The 12,811-nt window shown below is 36.5% G+C and overlaps 1 protein-coding gene across 1 annotated transcript; it reads left to right on the forward strand.

Moving 5' to 3' along the window:
* The first annotated feature begins 221 nt into the window (after positions 1 to 221).
* LOC139478456 (elongin-C) lies at positions 222 to 11,588 on the forward strand. The gene is made up of 4 exons (XM_071260918.1): positions 222 to 319; positions 3,766 to 3,982; positions 8,487 to 8,535; positions 10,443 to 11,588. Exons 2-4 carry the CDS (start codon positions 3,814 to 3,816, stop codon positions 10,582 to 10,584), a joined length of 360 nt encoding a protein of 119 aa, XP_071117019.1. The 5' UTR covers positions 222 to 319; positions 3,766 to 3,813; the 3' UTR covers positions 10,585 to 11,588.
* The last annotated feature ends 1,223 nt before the right edge of the window (positions 11,589 to 12,811 follow it).

A 12,811-nucleotide genomic window follows, 5' to 3' on the forward strand; every position in this document is an offset into this window, starting at 1 on the left:
GCAATAACAAGTTTGAATAAGCTGTTATTTAAGCTTTTTTGTCAAAAGTAATTAATTATGTTGTATTCAGTATAATGAATCCTAGAAGAGATGGATTTGAATGTACGGAATTCTTGATTGACTTCGTTGAATAATCCGGCTAGTGATATTAATAATCCTCGAATATTCGCGCGCCTATGAAAAGCGGATGTGACGTAGTGACCCGTTGGTCATGTGATCTACATCCGGGTCACTTGTTGGTAAGGACAGTCGAGTTGTGAATACTTGTTTTGCTTTGTCAATATCAGGGGTTAACCCTGAGACTTTTACCTTTATTTCGGTGAGTATGAATTATGAACATTCATGAACAATAATATGCCGAAGTGATTACTTTAGCACCAATATACAACCAATTGTTCTGTTTGATTATGCACCATGTATTGGCAAATTGCGTGTAATTTTGAACAAGGAAACGTGTTTTCAGCCATTTTTATGACGAAAATAGGTGACCGCTTCGAATTTAAAACAATGCGTATACCGTAATGGGGGCACTCAAAAGTACCATGTTATCGTTTGTCATTAGTTATTTCACATTCCGATTTTGAATTGATCGTATAAAAAGCTTGTTTTCAAGTATGATGGGATGTTTACGAAACTGTACAGTCGATCGAATCCAGACCAACCCACGCGTGTAGGCAGTTATATTTAGTAGAACAGTCAATGAATCGGGAATGACTCTTTTACACAAACTATACCTGTGACGAGCTTTGAAATAAAGGCTTTCGATTGTTACTAATATGTGAAACCATAATCTCATCTGGTTAATAGGCGTGGTGTTTGAGAGACATATAAAGCAAATCTTCCATGTTGGGAGTGCGTTTTATCAACAATATCATGTGTTGCACAGCCTACCCAGACAACCCTTTCACTCTCCACCGTAAATTAATGTTTGGTTGATTTACGATTTTGAAAATTCCTTTGGAAATGCATAGTGTCTGTGACTATGACAATCAAGGTTTATGCAACTCATCCTATTTCAGACTTGTCATTAGTTATATAACACAGTATATTGGAATTTGATACATTTTGGTTAGGCTAATGAATTTAGGTATATTTGTGTCAGAGTTACTGCAGGGACTGGCGGTTATTTCGACTGTTTTTCATTGTATGAAAGAAGTAAATTCATGGAAAAACTGTGTGTCATTCCCTTAGACAGTCATACTCAGACTCTTCATTATGTATATGCTAATTCGTAATATCAAGTAGGAGTTGTCTCTCAACCAGTGTTTAATTAGGGCTTTGTCAAGATCACATGATTATTTGTCATAAATTATGTATTCTCATTACAAAGATCATGGATATAATAGATTTTCAGCAACTCATGCTTGCTGCTAAAAGTGACTATGCTTGTCATAAGAGGCGACTAACAGGACAGGTGGTCAGACGGGCTGACTTGGTTGATGCATTTCATCGTATCCCAAGTGCGTCTATCGATGCTCATCACAGGATTATCTGGTCCAGACTGGAGTATTTCCAAACCGCTGTCATATAGCTGGATTATTGCTCTAAACAACAAACAAATCTCATTGCAAAATTATGTTCCCTGCAAAAAAAAAAAAATAATAAAGAAACTGATTTAGTGTAGACATGTATTACAGCATATTAATATGTGTTCTTAGTGGAAAACATAACAATTGTTTTCCCTGCAAATAAAGATGAAAGTGTATACCTACATCGTATTAATTTTGTGTTCTTGTTTCCTTTATCATTGTTGTGATGGTGGGGTAGCCTAATGGTTAAAGTGTTAGCTTTTTGCGCCTAAGACCCGGTTTGATTCCCCACATGGGTACAGTGTGTGGATCCCATTTCTTGTGTCCCCTGTCGTGATATTGCTGGAATATTGCTAAAAGCGGTGTAAAATACAACTCAATCACTTACTTTATCATTGTCAAAAGTAGTTCTTGGCATTTTAGACTTGTTTGATATATTCTGTTTGAACACTGCATTGAGCATGTTGAGGGGCAAGATGAATTAAAATATCGTGTGCTAGCAGAACCTGATCTGGAAGCATTTCTTTGGTATGCTTAGATAACAAACATCCCTATATTATATTAGTAAAGTGACTAGTTTGGGCTAGTGTAGACTCAAATGTTATATGGCACAGACTCAAAGGGGGGTGTCGGGTAGCCTTGTGGTTAAAGCGTTCGCTCGTCACTTCGAAGACCCGGGTTTGATTCCCGACATGGGTACAATGTGTGAAGCCCATTTCTGGTGTCCCTGCCATGAAATTGCTGGAATATTGCTAAAAGCGGCGTAAAACAATACTCACTCGCTCACTCACAGACTCAAAGTAAAATTATATGCAGCAGAAAATACTAAAAAGTAACTGAGGCAATGGTTATGTTGTATGTACACAAATCATGGGCAATATTCCTTCAAAATCGGGCATCCTTTCCTATAATATTTGTTCAATTAAGTTTAAAGATGAAAGGAAGATTATGTCACTGAAAACAAAGAAACCAAAATTTGCAATAAGCATATCTTTGATTCAAGTAATTGTGACTAAATTTTTGTATTGTATATGAATAAAAATGAACGGATGCAAATTTTATGCCTGTGCCTGTCGGCACAGTGTGACTTTGAGCACCATATGATGAGAAAAAGTATTTGTTTGAATCATAAAAAAACATGATGTTACCCATTTTCGAGCTTTCACATTCAATTTTACTGGTGACAGTTCTATTCTGATAAGAAATACATTCATAAGATCTGACTCCCACGTCTGAATTTCTTTATTCAATCACAAATTTGCCCATTAAACTATGAAATCTCCATCTATGACTAGTGTAAGGCTTCAAGACCTCTGATGTCACCATTATTAAACCCTTAAAGCAGGGAATCAAGAATTTCAATGGTCACCTCCATTTTCATGCCTAGCACATCCTAAAACTATTAATGAGAGTCCCCAAGACTAAGAAATACACAAACCCAAGTAATTTCCAGCCTTATAATCCCTCACAAAACATAGGTTCCAAGTCAATGATAAGCAGGATAAGATCTATGCTTGTACACAGGTGATTATATTCATTGTTGATGATTATCATATATTATCAACTAATCATGCTGATGTAATCATAATCACACAATATACATTTTAGTCCATCATTAAAACTGGTATTGTTAAAATACAACTGTCACCCGTGAAGATCCGAGGTAGAATATGTCTTCGGCAACCCATGCTTGTTGTTAAAGGCGCCTATGCTTGTAGTAAGATGCGACTAACGGGATCGGGTGGTCAGGCTTGCTGACTTGGTTGATTCATGTCATCATATCCCAATTGCGAGGATCGATGTTCATGATGTCAATCACTGGATTATCTGGTCCAGACTCGATTATTTACAGACTGCTGTCATATAGCTGGAATATTGCTGAGTGCGGTGTAAAACAACAACAAAATACAACTATGACCAATGCAGTGCAAGGAATTATGGTTATATTTGTATTGATAGTACCAATTGGTGGTTGTTTTGTTGATACTGTACTTTGAGACAAATCGTATGTTTAAGTAAATGATGTGTCATCATACCCTGGTGGTGTGGATCGTTGCTCAAAATATCAGTCACTGGGTTGTCTGGTCCAAACTCAAGATTATATACAGGCTGTCGCCATAAAGCTGGAATATTGCTGAGTGCGATGTCTATCAATACACACACGCTCAAACAGACAGCTGAAGTGATGTGTGCTTGCTGTGATCATATGATTTTTATTCACATATATCTGTTCTAGGATTCCGTAGGTGGGCGTCGTCGTCCCCTCCCCCAGTAGCTGACAGCCATGTCTGACACAAAGGAAGACAAGGGGGATGATGAGAAGGTGTATGGGGGATGCGAGGGGCCCGATGCCATGTATGTCAAGTTAATCTCATCGGATGGGCATGAATTCATCGTCAAGAGGGATCACGCCCTCACATCCGGAACGATCAAGGCTATGTTAAGCGGACCTGGTAAGTTACACATGATTTGACTATGGGTCAGTTTTGTAATATTGTTTCTTAATATGCTAATTGTAAGGATATTCCTTGTATTAATTCAGCAGAATTCATATTGTAAATACATGGTTAAGCAATGCTATTAAGGGGATTTGAAACCCCAAATCTTCTTTGCTCCTCTTCACACCCTGGCATCTCATCGTTGGAAAAATAATTGGGGTCCTGAGAGCCTTAACCCCCTGGATGCCACAGGGACATATATGTCCCTCCTCTACAACCCTCACTTTGAAGTCGAATAAAATTCAAAATACATCACCCACACAACTACACTGTACAGTTTTGAATAAGGTGGGAAATTCCCTGTTCTGTGATATCATCCATTGGCATTTTAGGCCAAGCAAAAGTACTGAACACGACCTCTGAAATTTGGGTACATCGTAAATGTCGCCATTTTTTACACATTACTAAATCACCACTCACGGCGTTATTTACAGCATGTTGTGAAATCTAAATTTCGGATATTTACTCGGAGAAATGAATTTCAAAAATAGCATATTAGTGATCACGGGTATCTGTCTTTTATGAAATCACCAATGATCATTCCAAAACGTCTCCGATAACCCTAGAATCGTTTAGAATGTTTTGGAAAAAACGAAAACACGCACGCCGAAGTGAACTTTCCGCCATATTGGATAGTGTTTACAAAATCACGTTCCAGGTACACCGGTTATGAGACGCCTGTAACATCACGTATATTTCAAATTTATCTGCGATACCTACATCATTGAATTCCTCATACATTTTAGAATCAAATGACCAGTGGTCTTTGTCACCAATACAAAGTGGCTAGATGAAATCAAGCAAAATAAGTTAGGTGTGAAAACGAACGCTGTGCTCGAAAAACTGCACATGGTTGAAATGTAAAGTAAACAAAGCAAAATTCAGATTTTACACAGTGTAGCATTTTCTCCTATTTTGAGCTATCCATTCGTCTATTCGTTCAAGATATTGGCTCAACATTTTCAGAATATGCATGGGAAGAGAATCGTAGGAAGAATTAGGGAATTTCAAATAGATACATTGCAATAATTTGATATTTTCAACAGAAGTTGTCAAAGTTACCGTTCTGGTTGACGCCATGACTGACGCAAAATCACGCACAACGACAACGGTATTTATCGGAATTTCTGACTATTTCCGTTTGTTTCAATGAAAATTATGACAACAAATAACAGTACATAGATTGTCAGAATGTTTCTGATTACTTACATGTCACATTTATGTTTATACGATCCCTGAATCAACGAAAGTCCCATCATACAATCCCGCGTACTGTTAACAGTGAACACGCCATTTTGTAAAAGTGGGTCATAGGTAGTGATGTCATACGTCAACATTGTTGTACATATTTGGTAATTTCTATGAGGTGAAGGTCCTTGAATGAGAGTGCACACGATCATTGTATCATGCTGTTTACAGTTTCAGTTATGGTGTATATTTTGCATGTCTTTTATACATTTTTTCACACAATTAATTTCACTTTGGATATTTGTCAATGTTCAAAATGAAATCATACGTACATATAGGCCACAACATGTATGAACGAACCTTTGCTAATCTCCTGTTTGTTTGAACATTGTTTACATAACAATATGAAAAGTTTAAAGTGTCGACTACGATATTTCAAGTGTTACAAGATAAAGTGTAAATGTAACTGCAGCATCTACATATTTCTTGGAATGTGTAATAAGTCAATATTATAAGTTCATATAACCAATGTCCATGAATAGCTGTTTCATTTTATTTTATAACTAAAACTGAATAAATTACTTTAACAAAATGGATATTTTTCGGTAAAATATATGCACACATTTCTGAAATGTCTTGGTCTTGGATTTGTCTTTTATGTCGTTGGATACAGAGAACAGTGATATCCAACGATTCGCCAGGTGCGCGTTAGTCACAAACAATTTACGAATTATTGCTCTCGTTTTGCATGTTATAATCAATGGTTACATTATTTTTTTAATATTTTGATCACAGGATAGTAAACAGTCTACTTTATTTGTCCTGGAATTGTAAAATGTATAAAAATAAAACCCATGCCAGGTACCCCGTTGGTTCAAACGTATACGATTATCCTGATAATTCTATACCAATAGAGCTTTCTTTGCATCTTTTATTGTGACAGAAATAATAACATGATAATGAACAAATATATGTCCAATATTGAATATAATTTTGGTTGTTTTGAAATATTCTTTTGGGAATTTCATTACGTAAATTGATGCCAGACAGGTGCGTGTCTTGTCCAATTAAGATACACGATAAACTATCTCATTGTTTACCTATTCAAGACATTATTTACTTGGTGAGAGCAGTCATTTTATGTTGTGTCGAAAAAGCGTCAAATTCCGTTCCACACATCGAGATTTTCCATACCATGAACGAAAATTAGGGGAGATATATATTAATCAAAATACCAGTGTCGTCTTTTTCCGACGTTATCAAAGACATAAAACCAGCCATGACGTCAAAAGGAATCGTGTTATTTTTAGGGTATTTCATTACATTTGATGATAAGGCTAGTATTCCATTAATAATGATGCAACATTAGTCAAATTACACTTACACAATCAGGAGAATGTTGGAATCTAAGGACTAAGTTATAGGTTAGATAAGACCATCCATTTCTCTATTACCTCCTTTTTATGAAGTACGATTTCATCATTTCTTATGGGTATGTTTTATAACTAAACGTGTACAGTTTCAATATCGATATTTGTGTTGGAATAGTTTGGTTCCTCCTGAACAAAACACCACGAAAATATATTGTCCTTACCAACAGCTAATTCTCACCAAGTGACTTGAGTTACAACAAATTAGAGCTAAGCATATCAGAGTTATGCCCCCTTTTCTTTGTACGTGTGTAATCTCTCTGTCACCTTTTGACGTCATTGAGAAAAATCTGTTTTCGTCATTTACGGCATGCTATTTTTGGAATTGAATGTATGTCGTTATACATACGCATATAACTCCATTTGATATGTAGTTATGTTGTTCAGATATTAGGCAGTATTTTGTTCGCTCACAGTTTCCGTAAAGCTTCTTAATAAAAATAATTGTCGCGCAGTACTTTTATCGGTGTACGATAAAAAGCGGAGAAATTTACTGTTTTTCAACGCAGAAAAAATTCTCGGACAAGACTTAGGAGTGTCTTACTTAAAAACCGGTTTGATATTTACAGTTAAATTTACACTATCAAATAAGAAATTTAATATTCTCCACCTCTGCGTAATTTTATAGCCATAGGTAGATCCAGTGCCGCGTGAGCGCAATTCTCGCACAACCTTCTCTTTTCCGATCTTAAAAAAATGTGCGTCAGAAAAAAAACTCGGCATCCAGAGGGTTAAGGTTTACTGCTGAACTGTTTAAAATTAAGGACCCCTTTAATAATTATTTTATAACCTTTGTGTTTTGACAATGACCTAATTTCTTTTACCCCAATATGATACTTCTCTGCGTTAAGCATGTTGAGATCGGAGGACACCTCCATTGATTGTCTTATCAGGTGAACTTTCTAATCCCTCTAAATTCTTGGGACGAGTGAGTGCATATCAGATTTCTGTATCTCAAAAACAATTCAGACAAGTAACAGGATTAGAAATTATTGCCGCACCTTTATATTGTTGTGGATATTTCATACATCCTGTCGTTTCTGAGTTATGTGGTATCTACACCAAAAAGGGACTACCACCAAAGGAATATTTATGTTCTCTGTGGGATTTCATTTGTTCAAATCAAAATATCTGAATCAATGTTTTACAAAAATTAAGCTGAATTGTTTAAGATCTTCTATTGAGGTGTCCTCAGATCTCCATGGAGATAGGTATCATATCAGTGTCAATATGTGATTTTAATTTAGTTGCTTATCTGTTAGATTTAAGTTCAAACATAACATATGCCATGTACAAATAGTTTCCTCAGTCACATGGGAAGAGATTACGGCACTCAGCAATAATATCTATGTACTATGGAGCCTTTAATTTTATTGTCCAAAATAATATTTCAGAACTTTTGTTCAGATTGATTGTCAGCCATGGTTTTACAATGTCAACGTCACTGCATCTGCTGAAATTTATGGACGTTGTAGATATTTAGTGTCTGACTTGAAAATTTGAAACACAAAACGAGGATACACACATGGAGGGACATGTTGCTTTCTCCCCAAAATTTAGTTTTGCATAAGCCACAAGGTGAACTGAGCTACAGACTCTTTGGATATGACTTAAGATATCTACCCTTGCATTGCCAACATTGTTAGTGTAAAGTGAAATTTTTATTACACAAAGATACTCAGTAGGACGCTTAAAGGTGAGGACACATGACATGGTGGTTTTTCCCTGGCTTCATTATTAAAATCGCTTTACTTGTAAATCATGTTTTGTCTCTTGTTTATTAGATTTTTATCACTCTTCTGTTTTATAACTCTGCTAATAATGATTTCATTTTCTTTCAGGTCAGTTTTCAGAAAATGAGACGAATGAGATTAATTTTAGAGAAATACCGTAAGTATTGACTTTCCTTGTGTCTACCATCACTTCTCGGCATTAAGCATGTTGAGGTCGGAGGATACCTCCATTGAATGTCTTATCAAGTGAACTTTCTAATCCCTCTAAATTCTAAGAACGAGTGAGCATTTGAACCTGCATATCAGATTTCTGTATCTCAAAAACAATTAAGACAAGTATCAGGATTAGAAATTATTGCCACACCTTTATATTGTTCTGGATATTTCATACATCCTGTCGTTTCCGAGTCCTGTAGTATCTTCACCAAAAAGGGAGTAATAATGAGATTAATTGTAGAGAAATACCGTAAGTATTGACTTTCCGTGTGTCTGGTATCACTACGTACATCTCACTGGCTGTAATGGCATCGCAAAATGGTCATGTTTAATATGAATGACAAGCATAAACAATTAAAGAAACGAAAAATCTTAGAATAAAAGAAACTGAAACGAATAAACCAGATTTGTGGCCCAAATATATAGTAATATTATGAAGAATTCAAGCAGTGTATAACTAAGCACATAGATTGCTGCTTACACTATCAGCCACTCCATTCAACCATACACAGGATCACCTTGTCCCTGATTTCTAAGGGCTTACCCATTCAAAGGTTGAGCTGTGTTACCTCCCTTGCTTCAGTTTTGTCCAGCAATTTTGATATGATGCTGTAGAAGGGACAGTTGGGAATATTGACATTTGTATATGAATCACAGCTCTAAATATGATATAGTATTGTAGTTATGTTCCTGGTCATGTTCATGTGAAAGCAAAACTGATGTTCATAAGCATATAGACAACACAATTTGACGTTCATAAGTGTTGCATGAGACTATTCTTGAAATGGCGTTAACACTGACGACTACTTCCACATTCGTGGGAAAGGCCCTGCAGTGTTCCTGTTGGCTTTTGAAAGGACTGTCATCTCTAAAAATTACCAGTCCCCCCTAATTTTTGTCAGTTCCAACTTTCAAGAAATAAAACAATGTATGAAAATTACCTGGTTTTAGTTCTTTCAACATCATGTTAAATGCAATGGCGTCATCTCTGACGTAACATAGTTATATCTACACGTCATACACGCAAAGTTCAGTCACAGTTTTCTCTTCTTCTTTTTATCCCCCGCCCAACGAAGTTGGCGGGGGATATAGAAACGGGCTCTGTCCGTCCATCACGTTTCGTTTCCAGAGCATAACTCATAAACCGTTCAATATTTTTTCATCAAGGTCTGTCAGGTACATGCTGAACTGGTGCCTTTTGCTATTGAGAAATTTTAGAAATTTTTATTTTTTACGTTTCCATGGCAACAAGATGGATTTAGGTTCCAAACTCATCATTTTTTTACAATTTCCATGACAAGTTCCACCTCGGTTAAAAAAGGTTAGGGTTTGTTTAGATTCAACTATGTCATAAATTCTGCAACAGGGGCGGGGGATTTAGCCACGTTAGTGGCAAACTCTTGTTTAATATTTCGCCACAAATATATTGTTAACCTTGAAGCAAAGCGAAATGTTATTTCCTTATAAACATGGGAAAACCCAGATGGTAAGAGACAAGCTTACTTCGTTCTTATATGACTATTGCCAATGTTTTGTTCAACCACAAAGATTTCTAAGGTATTTTATTTGCCGGTCCACATGGACTGGCAGTCACATCCATTTCCAGTCCAAGCCTACTGTGCCGGTGAAAGACTGGTAATTGCCGGTAAATGGGAACACTGTCCCTGGGAATTCCCTTGCAGGAATGGACACAAAAGCGTTGTTTCTGATCATTTAGACTCTTTAATCTTTAACTCAGCATATATTGAGAAACGTCAAGTTAATTTCGAATTTGGTCCGACAAAATCTAATTGATGTTACAATTAAACTGAAGATGAGGTGTTGATTGACGTGTTACTTTGCTTTCAGGTCACATGTCCTACAGAAAGTGTGTATGTACTTCACCTACAAAGTCCGGTACACCAACAGCTCGACAGAGATCCCCGAGTTCCCCATTGCACCGGAAATAGCACTTGAGCTACTCATGGCTGCCAATTTCCTCGACTGTTGAACTTTTGTTTTCCATAGAAATTTGCCAATTTTTTTTTCAATAATCATTACATATTAATTATTATTCTCATTGTGCTAGAGGAAACTATTTGGTGTTTAACTGGAAAGTGTTTTAGTTTTTCATACGTGTATCTTGGCTTTCAACTGCTCCCAGTTCGAGCGTTATGCAAAGTGCTTCGTCTTCTCGGAAGAAGGCAAGCAGTGGGGCATTTTTGCTATGAAGATGGATTATATATATTGATAATATTAATATTGAACGTTTCCCAATGCATGGAGAGGAAGAGAAGAGGAAAGGCTTTTTCGAGGAAGCTGAATGTGTGAAAGATGAGAAAGTGAAGCAGTGGTAATTACACTCCTAGCCGGATACTTGCACAAGTACCTCACAGAAACCTTTCAAATTGCAAGTAATAACATGCTTTGATGTCACCTAGAATAACGTAATACATGTTACATACTGTACCATCTAGGATATATCATAGTCCCTCGAATACATGTATATCCAATCCTGCATATGGAGAACACTTGTTTTTAAAAAAAATGTGTACTTTCGTTCTGCTTTAGCATCCCCCAGGGTATGGCAAAGCTCACTGCAGAAAGGAAATAGGTTTTATACATAAGGACACCTTTGTGGCGCTCTGTCGATGTGAAGTAATCAAGCGTTATCCGTAGAGTATGAACCTAAAAGCATGAACTTCGCTTGTTGTACCGGAAAAAAATATTTTTTGTTTTAGTCGTTCCTTGCGACACTACCTAGCACAGATTCTACTACCATGCTTGATCTATAGGTCACTTAATGGGTATGAAACAGTGACTTGTTTTTGTACATTTATTCTATTGAAGTTTTGTTATTTGATCCAAATTGACCCAAAATCCTTATCAGAGTCTTGTCGAGAATCTGTATTTGGTGTAAAGGGTATTCATTATCCCAGCTCTTCAACTAATGTTGGTACATTTACAAACTATAGAGTGTCTTAATAAATATGTCCTGACAGTGTTGTCGTAACATATGGATCTCCTTTGTTTATTTGACATCCAAATTCCATGTTGGTGCAGTTCCTTAGGGTACTGGTCGCTGCGTGGGCTTGGACCGGACAAAGTCTATGTTGGTGCCTTGGTTGGGACGATTCACTGATCTACACCAGTTCGAATCCTAGGACTACCCCATTTGTAATTTCCTTACCCATGTGTGTGGGTTTTGTCAAAGTTGCAAATCTGTACATTTTGCATTAGGCATGTTGGGGCTGGCTATCGATCTTAGAAATTGATAATCGTTAACTAAATATCTATCAATTAGACTTAAAAAAATAAAAGAATTAGTTCGCAGGCAATTGTTTTGAAACTATTGTGTGGGTGGGAAGTGTTTGTTCTTTTGTTGGTTGGTTGGTTGTTTTTTTGTTTTTGTGGGGGAGGGGGGGTAACTAATGTTACCAAATAAACAATTGTGTACAATCAACTTGGGAAAGGGCCTCCCTACATAAATGTATTCCTTTATGAGTAAAATACTGGAATACAGTATTTGACTACTGTTGGACTTGGGATTTTTACGGATTTTTTTGTTTGTTTTATAAAATGGAAAACGTGCAGTGTTTTGATGATGCTGGCCTGAGAACCAAAACTATTATTTTTTAAGCCTCATCGATAAATATTGGAGAAGTAATTTTGAGCAAATAATATCTTTGTTGAGTGGTGACACATATGTGCATGGATTACTTTGTCGACATTTATGATATAACAAGATCAGTTGCTTGCCATCTTTGGCAATGGACATAACAAGTCTGCTACGATAAATTAAAACTTTATTTCATCACAATAGATTATGTAAAATATCAGTGATACAATTTCATATCGATCATAGTTAATATTTCTTAACATCAACGATAATTCTAATTATCAATCTTTTTAGCCAGCCCTAATTTGCATCACTTTGGACTTTCCTTTTACAAGAAGATGACAGGCCGTGATATTACTGAAATACTGTTCCAAGTGGTTGTAACCCAGGTCATACCTGTTGTTTGTTGCTGCTACAGTCAGCAGTGTTCTATCTGTACACATTGATCAAATACCTGTGAGGATACAGGTCGAGAATGTCTTGAACTTAAGCCATGCTTGTCACAATATCGGACTAGCAGGATCGGGTGGTCAGGCTCACTAACTTGGTTGATGCATGTCATCATATCCCAATTGCGTAGACGAATGCTCCTGTTAGTAACTGGATTCTCTGGTCAAGA

The sequence above is a fragment of the Haliotis cracherodii genome, unplaced genomic scaffold (assembly GCF_022045235.1).
Source record: "Haliotis cracherodii isolate W230 unplaced genomic scaffold, xgHalCrac1.p SCAF_4, whole genome shotgun sequence".
Lineage (NCBI taxonomy): Eukaryota > Metazoa > Mollusca > Gastropoda > Lepetellida > Haliotidae > Haliotis > Haliotis cracherodii.

Excerpts from the sequence above, each read along its gene's own strand:
- LOC139478456 (XM_071260918.1), top strand. The coding sequence starts at position 3,814 with ATGTCTGACACAAAGGAAGACAAGGGGGATGATGAGAAGGTGTATGGG. Across the intron at positions 3,983-8,486 it reads GGCTATGTTAAGCGGACCTG|GTCAGTTTTCAGAAAATGAG; the intron begins GTAAGTTACACA and ends ATTTTCTTTCAG. Across the intron at positions 8,536-10,442 it reads ATTAATTTTAGAGAAATACC|GTCACATGTCCTACAGAAAG; the intron begins GTAAGTATTGAC and ends CTTTGCTTTCAG.